This window comes from Lissotriton helveticus, chromosome 8 (assembly GCF_964261635.1).
Source record: "Lissotriton helveticus chromosome 8, aLisHel1.1, whole genome shotgun sequence".
NCBI lineage: Eukaryota > Metazoa > Chordata > Amphibia > Caudata > Salamandridae > Lissotriton > Lissotriton helveticus.
In genome coordinates, this window is record NC_136069.1 from 841571375 (window position 1) to 841598755 (window position 27381).

The 27381-nt window shown below is 46.6% G+C and overlaps 1 protein-coding gene across 1 annotated transcript in view; it reads left to right on the plus strand.

The window, feature by feature from the left end:
• PHKA2 (phosphorylase kinase regulatory subunit alpha 2) overlaps positions 1-27381 on the plus strand; it is a 779558-nt gene that overhangs the window by 63876 nt on the left and 688301 nt on the right. The window contains exons 3-4 of the mRNA XM_078657648.1: positions 15848-16006; positions 17437-17484. Coding sequence (XP_078513774.1) covers positions 15848-16006; positions 17437-17484 — 207 coding nt within the window. The remainder of the gene's footprint in view (positions 1-15847; positions 16007-17436; positions 17485-27381) is intronic.

The following is a 27381-nucleotide window of genomic DNA, read 5'->3' on the forward strand; positions in this document are numbered from 1 at the left end:
CCTTACCTGTTCTCTGCAAATTGTGGTTCATTACTCACTGAAAAACGGCCGCAGTAGATGCTAGACCGAATGGCATCCTGCAAAATTGGTATACTCTAAAGGGGGTTGTGAAAGATGTTACAGCCTTAGAGTCTGGATGTAGAGCCATCCGGTGACATGCTGTTGAGAGGTCTTTCACACAGAAGTATTGTTTGAATGACACTTAACATTTTGTTGATGTTCGAAAGTGGGTGTCTGTCTATCCACATGTTTGTATTAAGATCTCTGAGATCAATACATAAACAAATACCATTGCCCCCTTCCTTAGATGCAATAACTTTTGGGGCAAACTATTCTCCACATTCAGTTTTCTCAATCACCCCTTGTCTTCTAATTTGTCCACATCTTTTTTTAGGGGCTCTCTCCATGTGTAAGGGTATTGGGGTGCTTTGTGTAGCACTGGCTTAGCATGAGCGTTATGTTTAATTTTGTGGATAAAATCTTTAGGTCACCCTAATTTATTTGTGAAAACCTTCGGAAATTTCTCACATATTTCCATACCAATTACAGACCCATTGACTAAATACACTTGCTCAACTGCATTGGGATCCAGTTTGATCCCTAAGTTTTTCTGGTGCTTCCAACCTAGGAGATTGGAACCTTTTTTAGAGATGTAAACTTTTCCTAAGGTGGCCTATCTTTGATGGTTATTTGCATAATTAACATTCCTGCTAAAGGAATATGGCCCTTGTTGTATCCCCAAGGGTTTACCTGGGATGGTAAGATAGTCTTTTCTTTGTTTAGGAAATTTTCCTTTAAATGTGGTTTCATTTATCAAAGTGTAAGGGGAGCAGGAGTCTGCAAAGACTGTGAAAGGGACTCCGTCCAGAGTTGTATTACATGTAGGATATGTCATTTCCGAATATACCTTTCCACTTGAAATTTGAAATGCAATTTCTTTTTTTTCCAATTCCTCATCATTAATCATATTAGTGACTCTAATACTCATGTCCTAATAGACTTTCAGGAAGTTTCCTTTTTTTGTTGCACTTCCTGCAGGTCACTCCCCTTGCTGGAAACTTAGGCTTATGTGCTAAGTGGCTAGTCTTCCCACATCTATAGCATCTCAACCTTTCATTTTTGGATTTCTGGTTATGTACCTCTGCAGTACTCACTTTACCCGTGTCATTTTTCTCTGAAATGTGTACATTACTTTCAGTTACCACATTTGTATATATTTCTTCCTTCATTTCTTTCATACAGAAAGCAGTGTGTCTATACTTTTAGCTATGTCTACAGCTTGATTTAAGTCATGGTTTTCTGCAAGGAGTTTTCCTTGAACTTTGTTATCCCTAGTACATCTTACTAGTTGATCTCTTATAAGAGAGTCAGTCAGCAATCCAAAATCATATGTAGCAGACAAACCTCTCAGGGCTGCAATGTAATTAACCACTTTTTCCTTCCTTCCTTGTGCTCTGGAAAAAAAGTATGCTTTTCCAACACAATGTTGGTTTTCTCTCCAAATTGTTCTTCCAATTTATTGAGAGAATTTTGGTGTGCCTCCAATTGTAAATCTCCTTTGGCATCATCCTCACCTCATGGTGCCTCAGTATTTACATCAGGTAAATTATAAAAAATCTCTCTTGTTTGGGTCCTTAAATTATGTTAGAGAAAGTGCTGTTTACGGAATGAGGAGAATCTATCTCCTCCAATGGCAACGAGGTAAGATTCAAGTAATCTTCTCCACCTCTTCCAAGAAATCTGTGGTTCTCCCAGGTCATTTAAGAAAGGTGGCGGTTGAGACATTGCAAAAGAAACCATGCTACTAATATATACGATACAATCAATAGAGAAAAACACATCCAACCTCAACTATAAATTTAAAAGAGTCACAGTAGAATAAGGCTTAATATACATATATGTTGGATGCAGAGTATATACTGAATAAGGAACCCCAACGGAGAACTTGCCTTGTATACTTCATATCATGCAATGCACTTTATACGTCATGACCATATGAACACTATAATATACTAATCTGGATAAGGTTATGTTGCGAGGGAATCAATTGAAAGAAGAAGATATAATGCAAAGAATTAATTAATATAGAGGTTGAAAGGTAAAATAAAATTGTTTGCGAAAATCTATATAAAAATATAATTTGCATTAGAACTAGAAAGTACTTCCATTAATATGGTCCTTGTTCAATTATCTCCAATCGTCCTACCTTGGAGAACGATGAGAGTCTCTGACACCTTGAAGAAGCACAACATGAAGTTCATACTAATACGAACATGTATTGGAACACTTGAACTCAGGCACCTTGGAGCGGGAGGAAACCTACACGCCATAACACCTTCAATGCTAAGGCTTTTCCCGCTGGGTGCTGAAGATCTTGGAAACCCATTCTTCATGACAAGGTCAGCTCGTCATAAGCACAGCTCCAGTAAACTGCATGACGAGCTGGCCTTGTCATTAGCATGTTAAAGGTGCTGAAAGTATTAAGACTGTTCCTGTAGCAGCAGGAAACCGCTATTATAGAAGACGCTCTGATTCACAAAACACTCTGACTGCGAGGATCTTGTCAGGCGATGGAATGTTAACGCTACATTTGTGCCTCCCAATGGAGGCGGGTCAAGGCACTTAATTACACAATGATCCTGTCAGAAGATGAGGCATCGATACAGCAGTACTACCTCCCAGCGGAGGTGGGTTTATTAGCTGAGATGGCGGCAGTACCTCCCAGCAGAGGCGGGTCCTCTGCAGGAGGCGTAACATGACAGCAATAACTCCCACTGGAGGTGGTTCCAAGATTCTTGTGTATAGGTGAGATAGGAGGGTGAAGCCCGCCCTCGCAGGAGACACACCTCGACGGCTCCTTATGAACAACACTCATCCGTCACTGAGGTCACGCCCAGAGTGTCCTCCTGCGCCGGAACCACTTTGTATGCTTTCTTCTCTGGTGTGTTGGCGGAACAATGAAGCGACCCTCACCCCACAAAGGAATCCATCAGCAATAGAGGAAAACAGTATAACGATAGCTGCAAAAATAAATGCAGTGGAAAGTTGACTGCCCGCACAGCACTAATAGTTCCTGAAGATAAAGCTCTCCTCAGGATAATGAGAGAGCAGGTGCCCGAGAGGTTGACAGGCTACTGTCAAATCCAGGCAGCAGTTACCAGCAGAACCTAGGGGAGAGGACTCAAAACTTCCCCCTAATTAGCTATCCCATCCTCGTTGCCAATTTGTTAGCTGGATCCCCATGGAATGAAAGTAAGTAACATACCATTAAAAATAATTTACAACACCAATGTAGTTGTTTCAAATGATGACAGAAGGCGTGCTGCCAAATTTTGGGCTAAAAGGAAACAGTGAATCTGATAAAGAGGAACACCCAAGTATAGTAAGTAAACATTAATTAAGACGGGAGTTAACAATTTCCTGAATCACGGGAAAACGTGCTACTGCAGGAAAAAAAGGAGAACGGGTGAAAGAAGTAGGCGGCTCAAACCTTAGTAATTTGACAAGCGAAAATTCATGTTCAATTATGAATCTTTACTCACGGTTGTTTTGTCGTTCCCTCCTTTGTTTAAAATGTCATTACTGATAGGTTATGTATTTCATTTTATAATTATTTATCGTGGAGACAGTAGGAAATAGCCACCGTTATTTTTAAGTAATTTGTAGTATTTGTAAACAACTACAATTTTATTGGAGTAGTCAAGTACTTAGAACTGAAGAACAGCACGTTTCAGTGAAAGCAGCTTGAGTGATGTAGTCAGTTCAGCACTTTTAGGAGTGCGGATATGAGTGTGTTCATTTTCTTGGAAGAAATTCCTTAGCCCTGTTTATGCATGACCCCCTAGAGTGCTATTACTTAAGTGACCTGCCTTGCCCAGAGCAGCAAAGCGATGTTTTCCCGCGATAGAAGAAACATCTTCATCTCACAAGGGGTTATTTTTTACCGAGAAACAATTCAATTATTTCTGAAAATAAAAGCGCAAAATGAACTGCGCTTTGGTTTGTCGCTCTTTTGTTCCCATACATCTGCAGTCTTTTTTCCATATTTTCCGCCGTCGATATTTTCTTTTGTAATGATAGTAACATTTTTATATAGAGCTTCATCCACAGGTCTGCCCTTTCTAAACCTTTTAGGTTGAAATCATTTCTATTGGTGCAGCACAAAGAACCAAAACATACATTGCATAGATGAAATGGAATTGCAAAGGGCGGGGGCCCTCGTACGGCGCAGAGGCCCTCCTGATGACAGTCCAAAAGTAGTCCAATCAAGAATACGAACTTGGCATAGACAGTGCTGCAAAATGGAAAACAACTCCCGTGAAAACCCCCTCTCCCTCCAAACCTCCCTTTCCCCAACCCTTCCCATCCCCCCTCCCTCCGTCCAGTGCCCAGGTTAATTCCACTCCTTAGTACCAATTCCCCATCAATGAGGGCCCACCTGTGTGGGATTTGTGCAAGCGTTCTCCCCATGAGGTGTTGTAAGCCGTAGGAGACTGAGATATTTCGGGCAGGTAATTTCTCTAAATTCAGTGGCTAACAAGGAGTGGAACGGGTTCCAAAGTTCATCAAACTGGTCTATATCTCCAGCGAGGGTAAGGGACAACTTCTGCATTCCCAGTACGTGCCACAGTCTATGCAACCACCCTGTGAGGGAAGGGACTGTAGTAGTGCGCCAATGTGTAAGGATATTCTGCACTGCCGAGCCCAGGGCGATAGCGATCTGTCTTTCCCTACGTGAGCGCAGGGGATACATTAGGCGGTTTGGAAGCCCCAGTAAGACATAGGCAGGGAAGCGAGGTAGTTCAATCTGAAAGTGAGTGTCAATGTCATCCAGCACCTGTGTCCAGTAGGGGCGTAGAAGCGGGCAGTCCCATAAGATGTGTGATAACGTGCCTGTGTGCCCACATTCCCGCCAACAAATGTTGGGTCTGCTGCGGTCTATCTCGTGTATCCATTCTGGGGTATAGTACCAGTAGGTAGATACCTTGGTAAGTGTTTCCGTGAGCCCTGTGTGGTATGCTGAGTGTCGAGCTCTGTATGAGATTTGATCCCATTCCTTACAGCTTAATGTCCTACCCAGTTCCCGTTCCCAATGTTCCCTGCCTGGGTTATGAAGGTGTATGCTTGGTGGTTGCAAGAATTTGTAAAGGTCAGATATCAACTTGGCGTCCGAGGTGCGGGATGTAAGCCACTGTTCATAGGGAAGGAGTTTCCTGTCCGCCGTCTCCCGCACTTGTGGGTGTAGGGCCCAATGGCGGACCTGCATGTAGCGCAGCCGTTCCGTCTCTTGCATCAATTATTCTCGTTTAAAGAGCGAGAAAGGGATGACACCATCCGGCCCATACATATGGTAGAGAAAACGGCACCCCGCGGGTCGCCAGTGTATAAAAGCCCCCTGTTCTAGCCCTGGGGTGAAATCTGGGTTGTCGACCAGGGGGGTGAGTGGTGAGGGGAAGGTGGTGAGTTCGTGTGCAGTATTGGTGGCATCCCAAGCCTGCAAGGGTACCCTAGTGACAAAGTAAGCATACAGGTTGGCTGGCCGGTGAGTCTTGCGCAGAAAGGGTATTTCCTGGAGAGGCCGCCCTGCTACAGCCTGATCCTGAAAGAGCCAGTGCTTGTCTGACTCCCATTTGCTCCATTCAACTAGATAACGTAGTTGTGCTGGCAGAAAGTATTTGCGCAGGTCTGGTATCCCCAACCCCCCGGCCTCCGGCGCCAGCGTAGACAGCGCCCTCTTCAGCCTGGGCTTCCGGCCCTGCCAGATAAAGCGTGAGAGGTCTGCCTGCATTTGTTGAATCCAGCCCGTTGGTGGCCGGAGTGGTGGCGCTCGGAATAGGTAGAGGATCTGGGGGAGGACGGTCATCTTGACTGCGGCGATTCTGCCCAGCCATGATAGGGTGCCACTCCGCCAGCGTCTCAACTCCTCTCGTATTTTCTTGTGGAGTGCAGTATAGTTGGCCGTTACCATGGCCGGCAAGGTGGGGGCGAGCTGAATCCCCAGGTAAGGCGCGAGGTCCGACGACCACTGTAAGGGGAAGAGGTCCTGTAAGTACGTTCGAGTAGCGGGATCGAGGGACAGGGCCAGAGCCACCGATTTATCTAGGTTCATTTTGAATCCTGCGACCTTCGTGAATACGTCTATCTCCGCAATGCAGGCCGGTAGGGCCGTTCGCGGATTCTCTAGGGACAGTATAACATCGTCGGCATAGAGACTGATGGTGTGGGTGAAGCCGCCGAACCTCACCCCTCTTGCCGCAGGTGTCTGGCGGATCCGCTGGGCAAAGGGCTCCATATACAAGGCAAAGAGGAGAGGCGACAGCGGGCACCCCTGTCTCGTGCCCCTCTCAATGGGGAAGCTCTGGGAGTTGCAGCCGTTCACTCTCACCACTGCCGTTGGAAATTTGTAACAGTTAAAGATGAATGAGCGAAATTTTTCCCCAAGGCCGGCTTTCGCCAAGACCCGTTCGAGGTATGGCCAATGTACACAGTCAAACGCCTTCTCAGCGTCGACCGCTAGCAGCAATCTCTCTCCGGGGACTCGGGAAGCTTTCTCAATGAGATGCACGATCCGTTTGGTGTTGTCCACCGTCTGTCGCCCGGGGATAAACCCCGCCTGGTCCGGGTCAACAAGGCCCGGCAGGTGAGGGGCTAATCTGGCCACTAGGATCCCGGTATACAACTTAAGATCCACATTCAGGAGCGATATAGGCCTATAGGAGCTGCATTTGGTCTTGTCTTTACCCGGCTTGGGGATGACCGTGAGAGATGCCCGCAGAAGGTCTGATTGAATCGCACCCGATTCAGAAAAGGAATTGAAAAGGCGGGTCAGGATGGGCGCCAGTGTCGTACAAAACGTTTTATAAAAGAGAGATGTGTAGCCATCTGGTCCTGGGGCCTTCCCATGCTTAATTTTGGCGATGGCAGAAATTACTTCCTCAATGCGGATGTCCCTGTCGAGGTGTTCCGCTTGAGAGGGGGCTAAGGCGGGGAGAGTGACCGAGTCTAAATAGTCCTCCACCGTTCGAGTGTCCACTGGGTCACCCGTATAGAGGGTTGCATAGAAGCTACGGAAAGTGTCCGCTATTCGGGCGTCCTCCGTGATCATGGACCCGTCCGGCCCAGTGCCAGTGATCTCCTTCACCAAGTGCCGTTGGTGCGCCACTCGAAGTCTATTCGCCAGTAGTCGGCCGCACCTGTCCCCACCGGTATAGTAAGTGTGCCGCAGCCGCAGCGCTGCATATTCAGCCCGGTCCATGTCTAGGGCCGCCAGGAGTTTCCTCGCCACTTTAAGTTGCCTCCAGATTCGGGGAGCTCCCGTATGTTGATGCATCTGCTCGAGTTCGCGAACTCGTTGGGTCAGTTCATCTCGTTTGCATTGCCGTTCCTTATTCTCCGCGGAGGAGAGGGCCAGAAATTCTCCCCGGACGACCGCCTTCAGGGCTGCCCATTGAGTCGCCAAGTAGGTGTCGTCGTTGGCGTTGTGCGTTAAATAGTCACGGATAGTGTCTTGGATTCGCTTCACTACTGGTTTCTTATGGAGCAAAGTGTCCCGGAGACGCCAGACTCTTGGGGGATATGTAAGTGGTGGTAACTGGAGTGTGGTGAATACTGGCGCATGGTCAGACAAGGATATAACTCCGATCTCCGTCGTAGATGCTAAAGCACACACCGGTCCCGTGACCACAAGGTGGTCCAGCCTGGCGTATGTTTTATGTGCATTGGAGTAGTACGAGTATTCCCTATCTTGGGGGTGTGTGTGGCGCCAAAGGTCATGGAGATCTAGTTCCGTTATCCGCTCCTTACAGCCGGATGTGAATGTTCCTGCTTGGGGCGCGCGCTGGGCAGATCTATCTAATGTTGTGTCAAAGACCATGTTGAAATCCCCCCCGAGTATGATATGTCTATCCGGTGTGTCTGTGATGTCAGTCAGGGCCGAGTGGAAGAAACGTTCCTGATTCTCATTAGGGGTATATAGGGACCCTACCGTGAACGTGAGGCCCCCTATCTTAAGCCGGTAAGCTAGTAGCCTTCCCTTCTGTTCTGCGCATTTGTGAAGGACCTCCCCTTTGAAGTGTCGTGCGACCAAAATCGCCACCCCTGCAGTCTTGTTGTGTCCCGACGAAAAAAACTGAGTCGGGAACTTGTGTGAACTGAGTCTGTGGCAGTCTCGCGGTAGCAGATGAGTTTCTTGTAACAAGCAAATGTCAGCCTGGGTGTTTTCTAAATGGGACAGTATCGCTCGCCGTTTGACTGGGTTGTTTAAACCCCTAACATTAAGGGTCAGAATCTTAAAGGTTGTGGGTGGCATGGATGATAATGGAGATTAAAATTCTGTGTCCTCTTCCCAGTGGCAAACACTGTAGGTGATCTGGTGGTGGACTGTGTGGACTGATATCTCAAAGACCCAGAGCCTGGACATAGCACTGGACGGCCCACCCTGGAACCCCCCCTCCAACCCTCCCCTACCCCCACCGCCCTCCCCAAATCCCCCAATCCACCCGTTCCAACTCCCTCCAACTCCCCCCACACCCCACCTTCACCCCAACTCGAGCTGCATAGTCCTCAACAACCCCCCCCCGTCCCTAACCTGCCTCCCTCTCCCCCCCTCACCCCAACATGAACACCCCGATTGCAAACCATAGTCTCGGGCCTGGTGGGACCAAGTTCAGGTCCGTAGTAAGTCATCCTGTTGGGAAACGTGTCAATGGCGGCCCTTATCGGCTCCCCGCCCGTCTCCCCCTACCATATCAAAGCGTTAGAGGCTGTCCCCCCATGCAAGGCTTTTCAGGAAGGAGCTGTGGTATCTCTGACCACCTCCTGGACGGCCGCTGCCCGTTCCTGGGCCATCGTCGTGGGGTCAGGTTTGAGGCGCGCCTTGGAGTGGCGCCGTCGGCGAACTCGCTGCCAACCCTCGTGGGGTGCTGTGTAGACCCTTCCTGTGACCGGTGTGGGGAGGCCCCTCCGGATTCCCCATCCTCTGGTAAGTCAATGTTCAATAGGGCACATGTATCGCTAAGAGAGCGGAGTTGGTGCAGCTTCCCCTGCCATTTGAAGATGATGCGAAATGGGTGACCCCACGAGTATGGCACCTCGTTGTTGCGTAGAAATGTCGTGACCACTTTGAAAGCCCTTCTCTTTTGTAGCGTGATGGCCGACAGATCTTGGAACAGAGCGATGCAGTCGCCTCGGAACTGCAAGGGCTGCTTTTGGCGGGCTACCTGTAAAATCCGCTCCTTCAGGGGGAAGTCCGGGAGGTAGGCCAGAATGTCCGGTGGCGGGGCCGGCGTACGTCTCGCCAGGCCCACCCTGTGCGCCCGATCTATGCGGATGACAAAGTCAGATGGCTCCCCCAGGACCTCCCTGAAAAGGTCCTGCAGATAACAGGTGATGCTATTCCCCTCTGCTTTAAGCGGTACATTCCTGACCCGAATGTTGTTCCTCCGAGAGCGATTCTCGAGGTCCTCCGCGTGCCCCTGTAGGTCCACTTTTTGTGCTTGTAGGCGAAGGACCTCTTGTTGTAGGTGAACCAGCTCCTCACTGCGGGCATGGCCAGCGTCCTCCACCGCTGCCACTCGCTCCGCTAACCCGTCAATATCCCTACGGAGTTCTCTCTGCTCACCAGCTATGTCCTGCTTCAGTGCCTGGAAATCGTCCCTTAGGGTGTTGAAGAGGGATTCCAGGAAAGTCTTTGTGATGGGCGCTTTACCATCCGCTTGCTGCGTCTCTATGACGGCGACTGGAAGCGGGGAGGGTGCTTGAGTTTTCCCTCCTTTGGGGGTGGTCTTGCCGAGCATATCTGGGATAGTGTGGTTGTTCCTGCGTCCCGTGTTAGCCATGCTACTCCCGGTAGCTGTGGCTCCCAAGACAGCAGGGTCTCGCCCCGGCAACGTCAGAGGAGGGGTGACCTTGGGGTGGATGGGCTCGGGTAATTCGGATGCGATAACTATCGGTCCATTAATCCCTGTATGCCACGAGCTCTGCCCGGTGCCCTTGACTGTCTCTGGGCTCCATCAGTCCCGACGAGGCCCGTGCTCCCGGCCTTGTCGCCCTATGTGTCAGGGAAGTGCTCCGTCCCTTGGGCCTGCCGTTCGGGATCACCCTCCTCTGTGCTTGCCTTCGGACTCCCCCGGGCCTCCCTTCTGGACCCGCCTCAGTCTGCGCCGCGGGGGTCCGGTGTTCTGGGCCGAGCCGGCCTCACTAGGCCCCCGCGCGGGAGCTCGATTTTCGCTCCCCGAGGTATCCCAGCGGGCGGAGCCCCAAACTCCACCCCGGGACTCCGTGGGGGCCCAGCGCTTCTCGTCACCCCACTCAGTGGCCTTCGGGGAGCCCTCCCTGCTGACACCCATCTCCACCGCAATCAGCCGCCCGTACCTGCCGTGTCCGGGCGCTTTAGGCCTGGCGTCGTGTGGGCTCCCCTGCTCCTCCCGCCGAGGGCACGGTCTCCAGCCCCCGGGGCGAGACCCGGATCCGGCTCCTCACCTCCGTGGAGGTCTTCCTGGTCAGCGCTCCGCCGCGTCCCCCGGCCTTCGCGCTGTCTGCTGTCAGGGAAGTGCTCCGTCCCTTGGGCCTGCGTTCGGGACCACCCTCCTCTGTGCCTTCAGACTCCCCCGGGCCTCCCTTCTGGACCCGCCTCAGTCTGCGCCGCGGGGGTTCTGGTGTTCTGGGCGGAGCCGGCCTCACTAGGCCCCGCGCCGGGAGCTCGATTTTCGCTCCTCGAGGCTGCGGTATCCCAGCGGGCGGAGCTCCAAACTCCACCCCGGGGCTCCGTGGGGGCCCAGCGATTCTCATCTCCCCACTCAGTGGCCACCCGTCGCCACCGCAATCAGCCGCCCGCACATGCCGGGTCCGGGCGCTTTAGGCCTGGCGTCGTGTGGGCTCCCCTGCTCCTCCCGCCGAGGGCACGGTCTCCAGCCCTCGGGGCGAGACCCGGATCCGGCTCCTCACCTCCGTTGAGGTCTTCCTGGTCAGCGCCCCGCCGCGTTCCCCCGGCCTTCGTGCTGTCTGCTGGGCGGCTGCTCCGGCTCCCACTCGGACCCGAGCCGGGGCCTCGAGTAGTGATCTCGGGGCCCGGTCGCCGCTGCTCCTCTGCCGGCTCTGTTTTGGCGGGCTCCGGTTCCGCTCGTCCTCCGGGCTGTCTCCCCGTCACCCGGGCGGCGATTCGTCTCGGGGCGATCTCCACTCGGAGTCCAACCAGCTCCGGAGCGGGGGTGCTCCGACCAGGGGGAACCAGCCAGTCCCGCCGTCTCTCGCTATCCTCTCCGGCCCTTCCCGACACACACCACCGGGGCCGGTTTCTGGGGCCACGCCCGCTGCAGTCCGCTCGCTGCCGGGGGGGCTAGGTGTTTGCGGTTCCAGGAGACACCGCTTGGATAAATAGGGGGGTCAGCTTATCTGTATAAGGGTGCTAAGGGGGTTCGGGGCGAGGAGCTTCTCGTTCAAGCGCCCGCTCCGGCCGCCATCTTGGCCACGCCCCCTTTCTAAACCTTTTAAACAGGGCTGTATTGTGTTGCAGAAAAGTTCTTTGCGGTTCTTTCTGGCGTTTTGGACTTATACTTTAATTCAAAATATCTCCATGTTTTTCTGGCAGCAGAGCTTAGAAAGACAGGGCAATAATTGCCTCTTTGTGTTTCCGAACTCTCCTGTCAGCAAAACATGACTTGACGCGATGTTTCGGGTTCATATATGCGCTTAAGACAGCAAAAAGAAGCATAGTGATCACTTCTTCGCAGGTATTACTATCACTTAATTTCATGCTCATCAAACCCACTACTACAATGTAGCACAATTCTTGCAATAAAACTCTGTCCATATGCATTGTCAAGACTACTTGGGACTAGGCCTGGGGGGTAAATTCTGTTCCGCTGGCAGAATTTGCTGAAGTTGGGTAATTTTGCGTTACGCGGAGAACGCGGAATTGCCAAAAATTCCACGAGTTTGCGGAATTTTTTGCTTGGTCGCGCTTTCAAAATGCTTGTTCGCAAGATATTTCTCCCCGAGCACGCCAACAGCGTTCGCGAACAGGAAAAAAGCATCGCAAACTGGCGGAACAACAAATTCCGCCCACCCCTACTTGGGACCTCGTTTGAGGCTGGTGGGCTGCCCGCCAGTCACGCCCACAAGGTAGGCACTGACCCTCGCTTCCAAACCCCAGAAGACGAACGCTTGCAACATTTAAAGATCCCTGGCTGCTTGGCGGTGATCTCTTTGCCGACAGTGTTTCCACTGAGTCCTCAGATGCACTTTCAGTAAAACTGAATGCAGAGTGGTTTTCCATGTTGCTGTGGCCCGCTCAGAGTTCTCTTTTTGCTTCTCAAAAAGAAACCTCTGAAGAGAATTTAGCTTCTGCCCATCAGGGTCATTTTTTAGGTCGAGCCTGGGCAGCGCATGAGCTGCTCTGCGAGCTATGTTGTATCAGAGTATGGACTTGAAGCTCTACCCACTCCCCCTCCCATATTTTTTACTGGCTTGTGTCATTGTTCTTTGTAAATGCTGACTTCAGATTAGTTAACAGCTTGTTTGTCCCTTCTTAGTACCGCCTTCTCTTCCCACGAAGACTGTCCCTTTTACTTCTGTTGTTACACAGTATACACGGTATGTGTTATTTAGTCTGTAAGCACGATTTTCTTTAATGAGTTTCTCCTACTGCAGGCACGGCATGCTTTCCTGCAACATTCAGCGCACCCTGCGCGCTTTCCCTTTCCAAGCAGCCCGGGACAACGACGGACGCTTCTTTGAAGTGAAATTGGTCTCTCATTTACAAGAGTTTGAGCTATTGGCATTGTAAATGACAATGCCTTTTATTTATGTGTGAATTATCAAAACAGATAAATAAAAGGCATTGTCATTTACTATGCCAATAGCTTAAAGGCTTGCAAATGCGAGACCTATTGCATTGCTAATGCTTGTTCTCTTTTCTTGCTCGGTCTGCCTGGAAGTCCTAGGCAGCAACAAGCATTGGCAAAGACAATAGGTCTTGTTCTAAGGCATCGTCCAATGTGGCTTTGACCTTGAATTAATTCGCCACACCTCAGATGTGGACAACTTTCTATTCACCTTAATTTGATTACCCACCTCATTACTCCACGTGATCTGCAATTTTAAGTCAAAAAGTTAACATGAATGCATTTGCTACTGTAAAGACACTATTTTCCCAGGCCCAGTGGACTACCCTCCATAGTTTAGTAAGATACACTACACAAGTTCCTGAGATGGGCACCCTGGTATACTACCACAGAACCATGGTTATAACACAGTGGCATGAGTTATAAAAACTTGAGATGACTATGGTGAATTTCAGTGGTTTTGTTTGCTTAAAATAGTACGTTGTAACTGACATTTTCACCTAATTATAATGTTTAACCTTTGTTTTTCTCCCAGTGAAAATATATACACGCGCACACACACACACACACACACACACACATACACATGCATGCACACACACACCTGAAAAACAAAGATTACAATGATTAAAAAAAATTAAAATTAAGTTATGGTTAGGTTTATGGTAGTTTAAAACAATCTCAGAAATTCACTTAAAAACAACACATTTAAAATTAAGTTATGACTACAAATTAAAACTGACAAACACTGGTATTTGCAAGAGCAGGTTGGAACACAGTCCATAACTTGCACAAGAGCTGTACATACCTTAACTCCACATCAAATGCAAATCTCATAATGCACCCTTTAATAAACAAATGCAATTACAACTTTTGTAAATCTTTTTATAGATGAAATTACATATCACATTACCTGTACCACTTTGACAGAGGTCACACTAGTGAAGTATCATTAATTGGTTTGATTATGTTAATTTTATTTTCATTTTATTCATACAGTTTTGTATAGCGTGAACATGACCCTAGTGGGTATCAGAGCGCTTTACATGAAGAGAATAAGATTAACAATTCTAGTCAACAGGCAAACATATGCGTGAGAACCGAACATATCATAAAGTAAAAATAGGATAACAGGTATTGGACTGGAATAAAGCCAAAACTAGGAAGGACAATCTAGATAAGAGTTTGCTATCTATCCCTTTTCAATTTCACCGATATATTGACTTAGGGTAAGAACTTAATCAGTAGATAAGATTTGGCTTCTTTTTTGAAGGCGGAGGTAGAGGAAATTAAGCGAAGGTCAGGTGTTAAAGAGTTCCATATCTTGGGTGCGATAGCCGAGAATGCTCAAGCCCCAGTTTTCTTTTTGTGAGTTCGTTGGGGTTTCAGAAGCAAGGTGAGCGCACTTCGTGAGGATCTGCTGGCCCCTTATTTTACTTGCTCTTGGACCAGGTAACTGGGGTTTTTGAAGTGTAACGCTTTGTTTTCATGCAAGCAATTTTCAGTTGGATTCTTGCCTGGTATGGTAGCAAGTTTAAGGTTTTTAGGGCTGGTGAGATGTGCACATTTCTTTTAGTTCTGCGGACAAGTCTTGGTTTTGCGTTGAGGGAGGGAGGCTCCTAGAGGAGCCAGTTTGTATCTAGGTAGGCCACATAGTGTGGCACTACCATAATCCAGTCTGGGTAATACTAGGGCATGGACCGCTTGTTTTAGATCTTCATCTAGTAGGTAGGGTTTAAGTTTCTGCAGAATGCTCAGTTGGTAGTTTGCTCCTTTGGGGGCTGCACTAATGTGATCCTGCATATTTAGGTGTTTGTCTAATGTAATACCTGTGGATCTGGCAGAGTCTATGATATGGGGCGAGCATTTGAGGGCTGTAAGATGTTTCAACCACAGATCAATCTTGGGGTTGTTATTCGGTGGAGAGATGAGAAGGAATTCAGTTTTATCAGCGTTGAGTTTGAGGTGGTTAACTGTGAGACAGAGGTGTGTATTTTGTAGGATGGAATTGAGGGCTTTAATGTCCTCTGGAGAGGCGATTTTGAGATATAGCTGAGTGTCATCTGCGCACATATGGTAGTGGATGTTAAAAGAATTAAGGAGGTTTGCTAGTGGTTCCAGGAATAGGTTAAAGAGAATGGGGGAGAGAGAGGATCCTTGAGGAACACCAAGAGTTATTGCGTGGGACTTAGAGAGAGATTGATTCATTTTGAGTCTTAAGGATCTGTTTTGGAGGAATTAAGTGAACCATTGTAATAAGGCCCCTGATAAGCCCATCCTTTATTCTAGTAGTTTCAGTAGGTTGTCGTGTTTGATGGTATCAAAGGCAGCAGATAAATCAAGCAATATTAGAAGGCATGTTTCGTTATGATCCAGCATTTTTAGGATGCCATCTACAATATGAGTATGAGCAGATTCTGTGCTGTGATCTTGACGGAAGCCTGATTGGTGTTGATCGAGTAGTTGTCTTTGACCATAGTGGGAGAATACAGGTTTTGATCTCTTTGAATATTCTGGGAGATACAGGGTCCGTGAAGTGGTTAGATTGGTTTAAAGAAGAAAGAATGTTGTACATTTCCTGTTCGCTGATTGGGAAGAAGGTGTTCCAAGTGGCATTGTTTTTGGAGGGGGGCCAGGGTGGTTCCTTCCCTTCCGTAAATTGGGAGATGTATGAAAAGCTGATTGGGGTAGCTGGTAGTAGTTCCTTCGTTAGTTGAAGTTCGTTCTCTATCTTTGTTGTTTTATCCTTGAAGAAGGTGGCCAGTTCTTCACAATTTGACAGAGTGCTGGATCCGGAGTCTAACGAGTTTGATGTGTTGCTTGTTTCATTACCATTTGCTTTTGAGTGTTGTTAGTCATTTGTATAAATATTGTGATGTCATAAGCATTGCATTTGATGTGCTTCATGTAATAATCATGACTGTTTTTGTGAATGGGCCTCATTATAACCTAACGGTGGTATTACAAAATAAAAAAATATTTTCTCCTGTTTCTGTTGTGCACAGAACCCAGTTACAGGCCTGTTGTCTGCAAGCAAGGACCAGAAAGATGCATGGGTTCGTGACAACATCTACAGCATCCTGGCTGTTTGGGGTTTGGGCATGGCGTACAGAAAAAATGCAGACCGCGACGAGGATAAAGCCAAAGCATATGAGCTTGAGCAGGTGAGCCTATGTAGCAGCTTAGCTTTGGTGCTCAGGGCTGATTCAGAAAAGTAAAAAAAAAAGTTTGAAAAGCGTCGGAAACTTGCTATTGTGGTTACACCTGCCCCTACATTTGAAGGAAATTTCGATTTTTTTGTGGGCAGAATTTCTGAAAAAAATCCAGAAGTAGACTTGGTAATCTGTGGCAGTTGTACATTTCAAGAAGCTCTCAGAGCATAAATAGTATTTATTTGTAACCAGCTGTACAATTCTCCACGGGGAAATAAGTTTAATGCAGATTTGCATTGCACATTAACTGTAATTGTTTCTCTGTACGTGGACCCACTCAGGAAAACATACAAACCATAGCCCCCAGTTTGCAAATGTGGAAATTTGACAATACATGTGGAATATCCTCATCGGCAAATGCAACATTAAACGCCCTCTAGTCCTGATTCAGTGAATAAAGATATAGCTTTACCCTTGGAAATATTGTTGGTGTATCTATGTTGTTTATTAGACTGATATATCTATCCAATCATATGATTTTCCATTTTTAGAGGATCTCAAATTTTAAAGCATTTTCTGTTGGTTGTTGTTAACTGCTATTTCTATAAACGACACAATAACCTGTAATATGAGTTCCTTATACAGTTTAAGTTCGTTTTTGTTTTTTCAAATACATTTTTCTGAACGCCTAGATGGGTGTACAAAGCAAGAAAAATCACAAGCAGTGTAATTTTGAAATTGGGTCGTCAGCTGACTTTAAGTCGCCTATTAGTGATAAAAAAACGCTTTTACCTTCGAGGTAAGCTGATAGTTTAAGCTGATTAAAGATTAGGAAGTAATTATGAGGCATACACCTCAAAATAGATTTTATAGCCTTCTGAGCTATCAATGCCTAAACAAGTTGGGACAAGACTGAGGCCTAAGCTTGGCTTCTTCACCCATATATATTTTTGTTATTTTGATTGATGCCACTTGCTTGGGCTACATTCTGTAGCTGTTATCCCCATTACCAAATATTTGTCAGGGTTTTCTCCACTCCATAGTGTAGCTCCTTAAATATCTTTATTGATCCCTAGTTTGAGCAGGGATGGCACAACTACTAGCTCAGGTAATACAGCAGGCTTAGCATGCCCTCTAGTGGTGTTGCCAAATTACTGGAAAAAAACACCACAACATTGCTCTTTTCAGTGTATGACAAACTAGAAATAAAAACGTATGTTATTGCAATCACCAATGTCTGGGACAAACACCTCTCACATTTTGTTTCTCTTATCTTTATATTGAAGATATTATGGAAGAATGAATGATAAAATGCTCAAAGGTTAGAAGAGGCTTTAGCACTGAGGTGGAAACCCCGCCTGAGACAAGAGAGTGACACTACTATGTATTGCACAGTGGTCGGAATCTTAGTTTCTGATTCATGTGTATTCTTTCTCCCACAGAATGTTGTGAAACTAATGAGGGGACTGCTGCAGTGCATGATGAGACAGGTACGATAAACCTGATAATCCGATCTATTCGCTCTCAACATATTTCATTCTATGAATACAACAGTTTTGTGTGGTAATAAAAAAGCGGAATGATTGGCGGTGACACATTACGAATGGGTGCCATGTAGGAGTCCGGTGTCTTGAAAATATGTAGGATGAGGTAGTACTCTTGTTATGATTTTTTTTACATACTCTTGTTATGCTTTTTTTTACACATTGCCTAATTGAAGAAGAATCATGGCTTGTCACCTTAAGGGAGAGTGTATTTCTTCAAAACTCTGTTTTATGCTACAAAGGGGTATAGCCAGTTAGGTGGGAAGAAGGCCAAACAAATTGTTTCAGTAGTACTTCACAGACAATACCCAGCTCATAAAAACTGGCAATCCTTATTCTTCCATACTAATCTGTGGTGTCCTACAGGAGTCAGGCTTGCCTCTTAAACTGTTTAAAGGGATAGTCTTGTGAATGTCACAATTGGTTTTATAACTCAACCAGATATCACCAAAGTGACATTTTGGAACCCATATTGTTGCCTATTGAGGATGCAAACTGCAATAAGAGCACAAACGTGTTCAATTCACTGGACAACACCTGTAAACTCTAAGGGCCTAACTATGAGTCTGGCGGTCCAAGGATGGCTTGTCTCACGGGGGCGTGGTGGTGGTGGTCCAACCACCGCCGCACCAGCAGTCTGACAGCCTAATTACAACTTTGGCAGTCGGACCGCCACCAGTGGTGTGGCAGTCAGGGTCTTAGCAATATGCAGATGGTGTTGCTGCGGCACTACCATGCATTATAAGGGTTTCAGGTCCGCCAGCGGTGTCATGGAGGTCTTATCTCCATGAAACGGCTGGCGGTCGTGAAACAAAAAGGGGCCCTGCCGATGTGCATGGGGATGCATGCCGGAGGGCACAGCATGTGCCTCCCTGTGTGCATGCACCCCAGTTACTGCACAGCATGGATTTTACAGTCCATGTTGTGAAGGAACTTTTTTGGCGGTGCCCATTCTCAGAGGCACCACCGTGGGACCACCAAAAAAGCCAGCCAGACACAAGGAAACTTGTAATCTGGCGGGCGGTGCGCACACTGTATTGGCGGTGTGGGAGTGGGCTGCTGGTGTGGCGGTCCTCTCACGCACCGCCAAACTCGTAATAGGTTCGAACCTGTAGGAGATTTATGTAAAGATCATGGGTTTTACTTTCATTGGTTACACTGATAACACCTATGACAACCGTAGGTTGGATTGCATTGACTTCATCTCCAATATCAAATGCCTCAGTTCCAGAAATGGATAAATGAGAAACATCTTCAATGCAAAACCTTTAAACGGAATTTAGTCTGCTTCCATGGAATTCCAACCCAGCAGCCACATAACTCTGGCTTGATACACTCAAGCGCGCTGATATAATTCCAGTAATTCCAAAGCTTGAGCTGCAGCTAAAAGATCACATCCAAGCTATGGTCATATCTGCTAAAATTCAACTGCATAAACTAAATAATCTAAACTCTTCTCTGCACAAGACTTCAAACTAGCAGATTTGACTATGTGACTTTCAAGACCCCCAAACATGTGCATTGCTCCACTAAGAGCTATCCTTAATGTTGCTGCCAGGTTTTTGAGCAACACCACCTTGTGTAAGTGGACCTCAATTTGGGCTGTTTGTTTTGTGTGAGTATGAGAAGTGCATCAACTAGGAAGCCTGAATTATCGATATTACCAAAATTCTCTGCCATAATCAGTGCTTATCAGGAGGTCCTATACCTTGGGTGTAAAGGCAAAATATCGCTCTGTTCCGATTTTGTAGAAGAAGACTACCATTTACCAAATCTTTTCTGGTAATGCACCTTCAATGTGGAATTCTCACCCTTTTTTGATCTACAAAAATACCTTTTCCAGAGCCTGCTCTTTGAGAAACTCAGTCATCTCCCCATATAATCACTTCATTCATGCCACATCCAACTTTTATAGTGCGTCAGTGCTCTGTTGTTTTTTTGGCTGGAATGTGTTACACTCAATTATTTGCGTCAGCACTTTTTGCTAATTATTTGTATACACTGTACTTTTTCATCACTGTTATGGTATGCTTCCACCCAAATTATTACGGAATGCCTCCCGTCTTAAGTCTCTTTACCCCCAGTCATGTACTGCCTTTCTAATGAAACATTTTAAACATTAAAATGTCTGTATTAAATGAAGAAGGTGAGTCTAAGTAGCGTCCATTAATCAGTTTTATAAACATCTCTTTATGCAAAATTCCTGTTTTTTTTGTCCTTATTCCTTTGTACTTCCCAGCCTACTGTAACTCTGTGTTATCTGGTGGTGTCGCATTTATTCCCAGGACCCTCCAAGACAGCTAGTCTCCAGACATAGTAAGAAGCAAAGCCAGCTCTGCTGCCTATGACTCCCCAGAGCTGAAGTGCACATATTTGGCTAGGAGAGTTTATGACTCAGAGGACAAGGTCTTGCCTCTGGACCAAGGGAAAGGCCAATGAGTGTCAACTGTATGACCACTTTGCATTGAATAGCTATATGGTAGTGGCCAGAAAAGTTGGCAGAACAAAGGTCTTCTTAAGCACTAACTTTTTAAAACTATTTTCCCTTGGGGATGCTTCATTCCCAGGAACCTCCCTGACAGCCAGACTCCAACTACAGTCAAAGGAAAAAACAGTTTTGAGGCAGTTAAGTGGAGGAGAGGACAAAACTCGGAAGACAGGCCAGGCTGATGGCAGCCGATCCTTCCATGTTGAAACTGGAGATCCTGGTTAATATTAAAGTATTGTGATAATCAAAGAGAAAAGGACACTTGTATCTACAGAAACCATTGGTTCACTTTGACAACCCTCATAGACGCTGAAGATTTTGACGATGCGGTATATTTGTTTTTCCGCCCCTCATATAGCGACATGGCATAGTCATTGGGTGGTCAAAGGTAAAGTATGCCTGCCTCACCCGAGGCACCTCTGGAGAGTGTAGAAGTGTCCAGAGATCAAAAAGGAAAAGGTCCAATGGCCAAACTACGAGGGAGATTTCTAAAAGACAGTATAATCACCAGAACAAATTTATTAGAGATGGTGAATACTGTGGACTAAAATCAAGTGGGTATATTCGATAATCGTGTGACTAGATTATCATATACAATGTTTTTTTAAAAAGTCGACATGTTTCAGCTCCTGTTGGCCCAGAGGGGTCTGTAGAGCTTTCGTCAGGACACATACAAAGAAGTTTTACTTACACAACTTGTGCAATATTCAAGTGCTTATTGGCAATCACGGATTCATTATCCTGTTTGCCTGGAGAATAGTTCCTCTTCAGGGTGCTAAGGGCCGCTAGTCGTGGTCAAAGCCACGTGTACTTCAGAAGATGTCTGTGCTGGCAGACATCTTCTGAAGTACACGTGGCTTTGACCACCAGTCAAAATCTACTAATTTACAAATGTTTCTGTTTCACCTTCTAGCAGAATAAGATGTCTCTCAGTGACTCTGTCTGCCTTCAGACACCACCAAAAGACATTAAACTAGACCGTAGAGCCCCTCAGTTTCCTTTCACGCAACCCCAGCTTTACCTCCAACAATTTTGGCCAGCCCTCAGAGTCCCCTCGAGCATGCCTTCAAAAACTCCTATAAAATACCACAAGATACCAAATTGATCTGAAGGAGTATCAACTAGCCTTCTGATACTACCCAGTTGGTTCGGACAAATAGAGCAAGCAACAGATGGACCAACAGATAGGCTTATAGATAGAAAGACTGATAGATAGAGATACATATAAAGTGCTTTTAACAGCCATTGTTGTTTCCAGGTCAGCGGCCTAGGGCCCCGTTCACTTTGGGTGATAATTACCAGCTTCTGCAAATATGTTTCTGAACTCTTTCATGACCCATTCTACAAAACTGTACAGATTGTTGTTGGGACACTGCAGAGCCAATGGTGGATATCATGAGGCTGATTTAGGGGATAATGCAGCTAAGATGCCATCAAAAAGTGGTTTGACTGGTCACTTAATTTAGAGTGGCGTTTGGACACAATTTCTGATGTCATTGATTTCATGTGGGACCTGTAATGAATCAATTGCTGTTACATACAGTGATTTTTTAGACTTTGCCTGCGACAGTGCCTATACTGTTTCTTGCAGGGCATTTTGTTTACTTGCAACAGGCATAGAACCCCCCCCCCCCTGTGCTTATCATTGATTGGCTTCATTATCAGCCTTATTTGGTGGGTCCTGTTTAGTCAGCACTTGCTGGCTTTACTTTCCCCATTCCCTGGAACATGGATCAAGTAATGCTTTTTTTTGGCAGTGCCCTTTCGCTTTCTGTTTTGGCCTATTTTTTCTTCTAATTGCAGTACTTTGTAAGAGTGTAAGTGTGGCACTGATTGGAGTGGGAATAGCAAATTTTAACCACTTCGCTATCCATCACTTTCCCTACTATTGCACTGACTGGAGTGAGAATAGTACATTTTCTGGAGTGGGAATAGTAAATTCCCCCCCTCCGCTATCCAACACTTTCCCTACGGTTGTCTTACTCCTGGTTTTGCTCCATGCTGTTGCTTTCACTGGTTCCCTGACAAAATATCGACCCCCAAAATATTCTGGGGTGGACTTCCTGTACATGGCTGTCCAACCGCCATTGACAGGCATACGGAAAGGGACTTTGCGGGCCCCTAGCAGGGCCCCGCCACCCGTTGGCCTCCTCTATGGGGCTTGTGGGGGCACATATGGTGCCCCCCCAAACATCCATGGACCCTATACCAGGCACCTCATGGTGCCTGACACACCGTGCATAGATGTTTAAAACATGCCTGTTTTTGTTGTGACTTGTGCTGCTGCCTTTTTACGGGCCACTGCACAAGCCGCAAAAGAAAACTGCATGCTTCGACCGCTTGCACGGCAGTCAAATTGTAATTTGGGGGTCGGAACTGCCAACTACATTATTATTATTATTATATTTGAATTCATATGGTGCAACAGCTACCTGGAGGTTTCCCGGCACCTACTACATGTCCCACCCGCAATGATGACCATCATAATGAGGCCATGTGATTTACATTTAAAAAACACAACAAAATGTACACAAACAATAATAAATAACATTTATAAAACATTAACTATTTTTAATTTTATTATAACTTTAATAACTTTCTACCCTATTTTTGCGGGGGTGAAGGGGTTGAAGGAAGGGCACGGAGACCAGACCTTGGTATATAGGGTTTTATTTTTATGAAGGTTTTCTTTTTCCGTTGCGAGAGTCTTTCTCAGACCAATATCGCTGGGTTGCCTCCTCCTGCACTCGGTTGTGGTCTCCTATTCTCATTCTTTGGGTACTCTGCTATCCGCTCCTCCTCGGTTGCACCACCGTAGGACATGCGTGGGGAAGAAATGAGGACCAGTCAGGTATTGTCCTTTTATGCAGTTTCCAGGGGGTAAACCGAGTGTGTTGGGTCACCATGAACTGTGTATTTCTACAAGTATTTACACGTGGTGAGGGGAATGTGAGGAGAGGGTGTGTTAGGTATCAGGGATAGAAAAGGGAGGGGAGCACACGGAGTATTTACAATGCCTGTTGTACAGGCCGTACTCTCCCCTGTGAGTGTGGCTGGGCGAATCACGGTGACGGTGGCCACCTGGCATTGGAACCTCCGCTTGTCGTCCCTCGTCTCGTCCTTCTCTCGTCTCCTCTTCCCGATATGATTCTTCTCTCATCTCCTCTGGAACTCGGCTCCACTCCAAACACGCTCTCCCGGTGTCGTCACAGGCCGGTCTTCTTACTTCCTCCATTTTGAGACCAATCCCGCGGTGTGTACGTCATTCTGGGGCGTGGCTTCTTCCTCGATATACACCCAGTTAAAGGAACCCTCCTGTTCCTCGTCGGCGTTTTCTTTCCACAGGGACTGGGAGTCCGAACTCCAATCATTCTTATGTGAATGGAAAGAGGGAGGGGCAGTCATATCAGTGACCCACCAGTCCACGTTTGGGGCCACCCCTTCTGTCTGCATGTTCTCCCCGCTACACCTATATTTCTGCAAAGTACACAACACATATCTAAAATGAAATCTTTAAATATTACTTTCACATGTTAATAATTAAAAATATGTGAAATTATTAATTATAACTAACTATTAGAAAAAATAATATTATTTAATTACCTCCCCACCCTTTATCCATACAAAACAACACAGCCCAAAAAAAGAAGTATATTGTATTACACAATTTACGTAATTACTTGTCAATTAATGGTTATTATCAATTTACGATTAATAATTAATTATAATTAATTTACTTCTCACTTATACCTCTACAAAACACACAAAACCTGCACCTGAAACGTAATAAAAAAAATATTTTAGAGTTTACATAATTAATTCATCAATTAAATAATTATTATTAATTAAAACCGTTTCTATTAATTAATTATAATTCATTTACTTCCCCCTACCACCCCTACAAAACACACAACCCACACCTCAAAGTTGATTACCAAGATAACATTAATTATACATTCAACAAATAATCACCTAGTAAATAAATAAATAATAAAAAAAATGATAAATTAGTTTCCTTCTCACCATATACCCGTATAAACCCCACAACCCGCTACGGTACTAAAAATGGAAAAAAATATTTAAAATTACATTTCAAAACGAACAATTTTAAAACTATATTAAAAAACCTTAACAACAATTAAACAAACATTTGATAACATATACAATTAAAAAACATACTAAAATACATACAAATAATTTTAAAAACGATATTCTTAACAATATTTTTGTAAACTATATTAAAGATTTCAATATTGTTAAAATCTATATTACTTACCTTAAAATTCCTTAAATTCTTGAACCATATTCTTGCACATGATATTTGTGTGACAATATTTCAAACTCGATATTTCTGTCTTGCAATGTTTTTTTCAATATTTTGTTTGAACACAGCTTTCAGTGGCTTATTTTCCGTGTTCATTCGTTTTTACTTTTCACCATCTACTCTTTGGTACAGAATAACATCACCACCAGGCCACAGGTTGTTAGCATTGCTTTTAACACTGATTTCAAAATATATTAATGGCTTTGTGATATCTATTTAGTAATCATTTGTTTAGTTTGTGACAAAGCGCATTTTTGGTTTCATGCTTTATAGAATATCTTGGGCATGATTAAAATGGTTATGCAAAAATTAGTATATGTTTGCAGGATTACATGCTACATGGAACATTCAAACATAAAAAGAACATTATATTGTAAATCACTTTTTTGCTCATTTGACCAGTTCTATTGTGCTTCCTCCTGTAATTTGTACATTGTAACAAGGATTCCCGTATTATACCATGGTAGGCCATACCATACAATACTATATAATGACAGACCATATAGCACTTTATTATGACTATGGTGGTCCATCGGACCGCTGTAGCCAATGTGGCGGTGCAGGCAATGCCACATTATGACTTGGGCGGTCGGACCTCATTGGCACCACTACAACCTCCAGGGATCAGAGATGCCTGGCAGTGTGGCAGCAGTTTTGAGCCCACAATATGCTTGGCAGGGCCGCTGCGGCCCGCCAAGCATATTGCGCGTTTTCTCTCCACCGCAGTTTTCATGACGGTGAGCCCCCCTTGAAAAGTGTGGCGAAGAGGAGACAAAGGGGGCCACCTGGGCCCCCTGGTGCTTCTGCGTCAGGGTATGCATGCAGGAAGGCACATGGTGTGCCCTCCTGTCTGCAAGCACTCCCCGTTCACGTAGGGCATGGACTTGAGAATCCATTCCCTGCAGGAACCTGCAATTGCGTTAACATTGTGGTGCCTGTTACAGCTCTTTAATGAGCCTTCAAACAGGCACCGCCATTGGCCAGCTGCTGCAGGACTGCCTGACTTGGATTCCAGTTGGGATCTGGCAGCTGGTCTAAAAGTGGCTTTATCTGTGCGGGGCATTGGTGTGGCGGCCCGCTCCCGCACTGCCAAAGTCCTAATAAGGCCCTCAGTGTTTTTTTACAAAAAATAGAGTGTGTTCTAAATTGGTTTATTTTTGCACCATTAGAAGTTTGGTAGACCATTCTGTTGTGAAAATAACATATTGTAAACTGCTTTTTTGCACGTTTGACTGATCCCATTGCGCTTCCTCACGTACCTTAATGTGTACACTGTTACAAAGATTTGAAACTTTGCTGCAATTGCATAATTAAATAAATATGTGCATTTTACCAGAATGTTGCTTTTGTATTGACGAGAACAGTAGAGCAGCATAATATCAGGATTTTCATAATGTGGTTTTAGATTGTCTTCCTTCTGGTTTTGCTCACTCTTGCTTTCACCCGCTCATTTCCCTTGTTTGTTCCTTTTTACTTTTCATCCTCTCTCCTTCTACCCCTTGATGCAGCATAACAACACCAGCCTCCCACAGGTTGTTAGCATCACTTTAAACAATAATTTCAGAAAACATTTATTGCTTTGTGTTATTGCTATTAAGTAATCACTTGTTTAATTAGTAATGAAGTGCTTTTTTGCTATGTGTTTCACGATGTATAGGATGTCTTTGGCATGATAAAAAATGTTTTATGCAGGGGGGCCTGGCCAGCAGCATGGCTGAGTAAGACGTGCTTTTGCCGAGCTCCGGCCGAAAGCCTTATCCGACCTAGATTCCGACGACCTGCAGACCCGGACAACACCAGCTTTTCGCATCTGGGGACTAAGACGAACTCCGGAGCCGGTAGAAACAGAGGCGGATGCCCTGAAAGCTATCTACAGGATAAATATCGGCCCGACTCGCCGACTGAGATCGCACCCTAAGATGGGGCAGAGGAGGAACTGAGACGACTGCGGGAGGACCTGGCAGAGCGGGACCGCACGGTGGTAGCTGCAGGGGACAGGCATCAGCGAGGTGTGCTGCCCTCTCGTCCCTATCCGGGGACTGCCTGAGCGGTGTGGGGTCCCCCAGGACGGATCCTGAAGGTGCAGAGCACCGTTGACGAGCTGGGCCCCGCTCCCCCTCCGGGAGTGTGAATGCGAGCGGCTGGGCTCTGCCACCATGCCGCTGAGGCTGCGGAGGACGAAGGACAGCGGGAAATCTTGGTACCCTGTGGAGCCCGTGTCCAGAAGAGGTGGCGTGGCTCTGGAGGGGACTCCCTTGGGGAAGAAGTGCCTTGTGCGTTGGACCTGTGCGGCAGCCCCGGGCGGTTATGGTGAAGATCCCAGAGGCCATTTGAGCGGGCCAAGTGAGAGAGCGACCTCCGAGAGAGTGTTGACCCTCGTGGACCGCCAAGCGGAATACGCCGGTGAGGAGAGGCGGTTGGCAAGCGGATGACTTAGGCGGTGTTGTGAGGCCTGGAGGGAGACACCGGAGCAGTGGGTCTCGCCCCTGTTCCCCCTTCTCTCCTCCCTCCCACCAGCAGCGAGGCAGGGCAGTGAGAAATGACTGGCGGCCCCCAACCCGAGTGATCCGACGGCCTGGTGGTGAGTGCCCCCAGAGAGGCTGGCAGCCCCTTAAGGTGTGGGGAGACGGGGGAGGCCGCTATTTCTATGTAGGGAGTGGATGGACATTCACTGAGGAGAGCAAGGCTGGAGGCGACCCCCGCTTGGAGACTGAGCTTGGGAGGCCCACAGAAGGCATCACTTGACGCTGCATGCTTTGGGCTGCTGACTACATATACACAGGTTTGTTCGAGAGGTACCTGTGATGGTGGTCCTTGAGAAGCGGGGCGTGTCCAGCGATAGATGCAGGGATGCTCTCTACGGGGTGTGACTACCTGACTGAGCTGCACACTTTCCTGGAGCTATAACTTTAAGTAAGAGAAACCCTTGCGTACCTTGGCCCTACATCAACCGCTTTGGGCAGAGATAGAGAACCGAAACCGCTGCGATAGGGCAAAATGGACCGGTACACAACGGTCATCACCCCCCTCC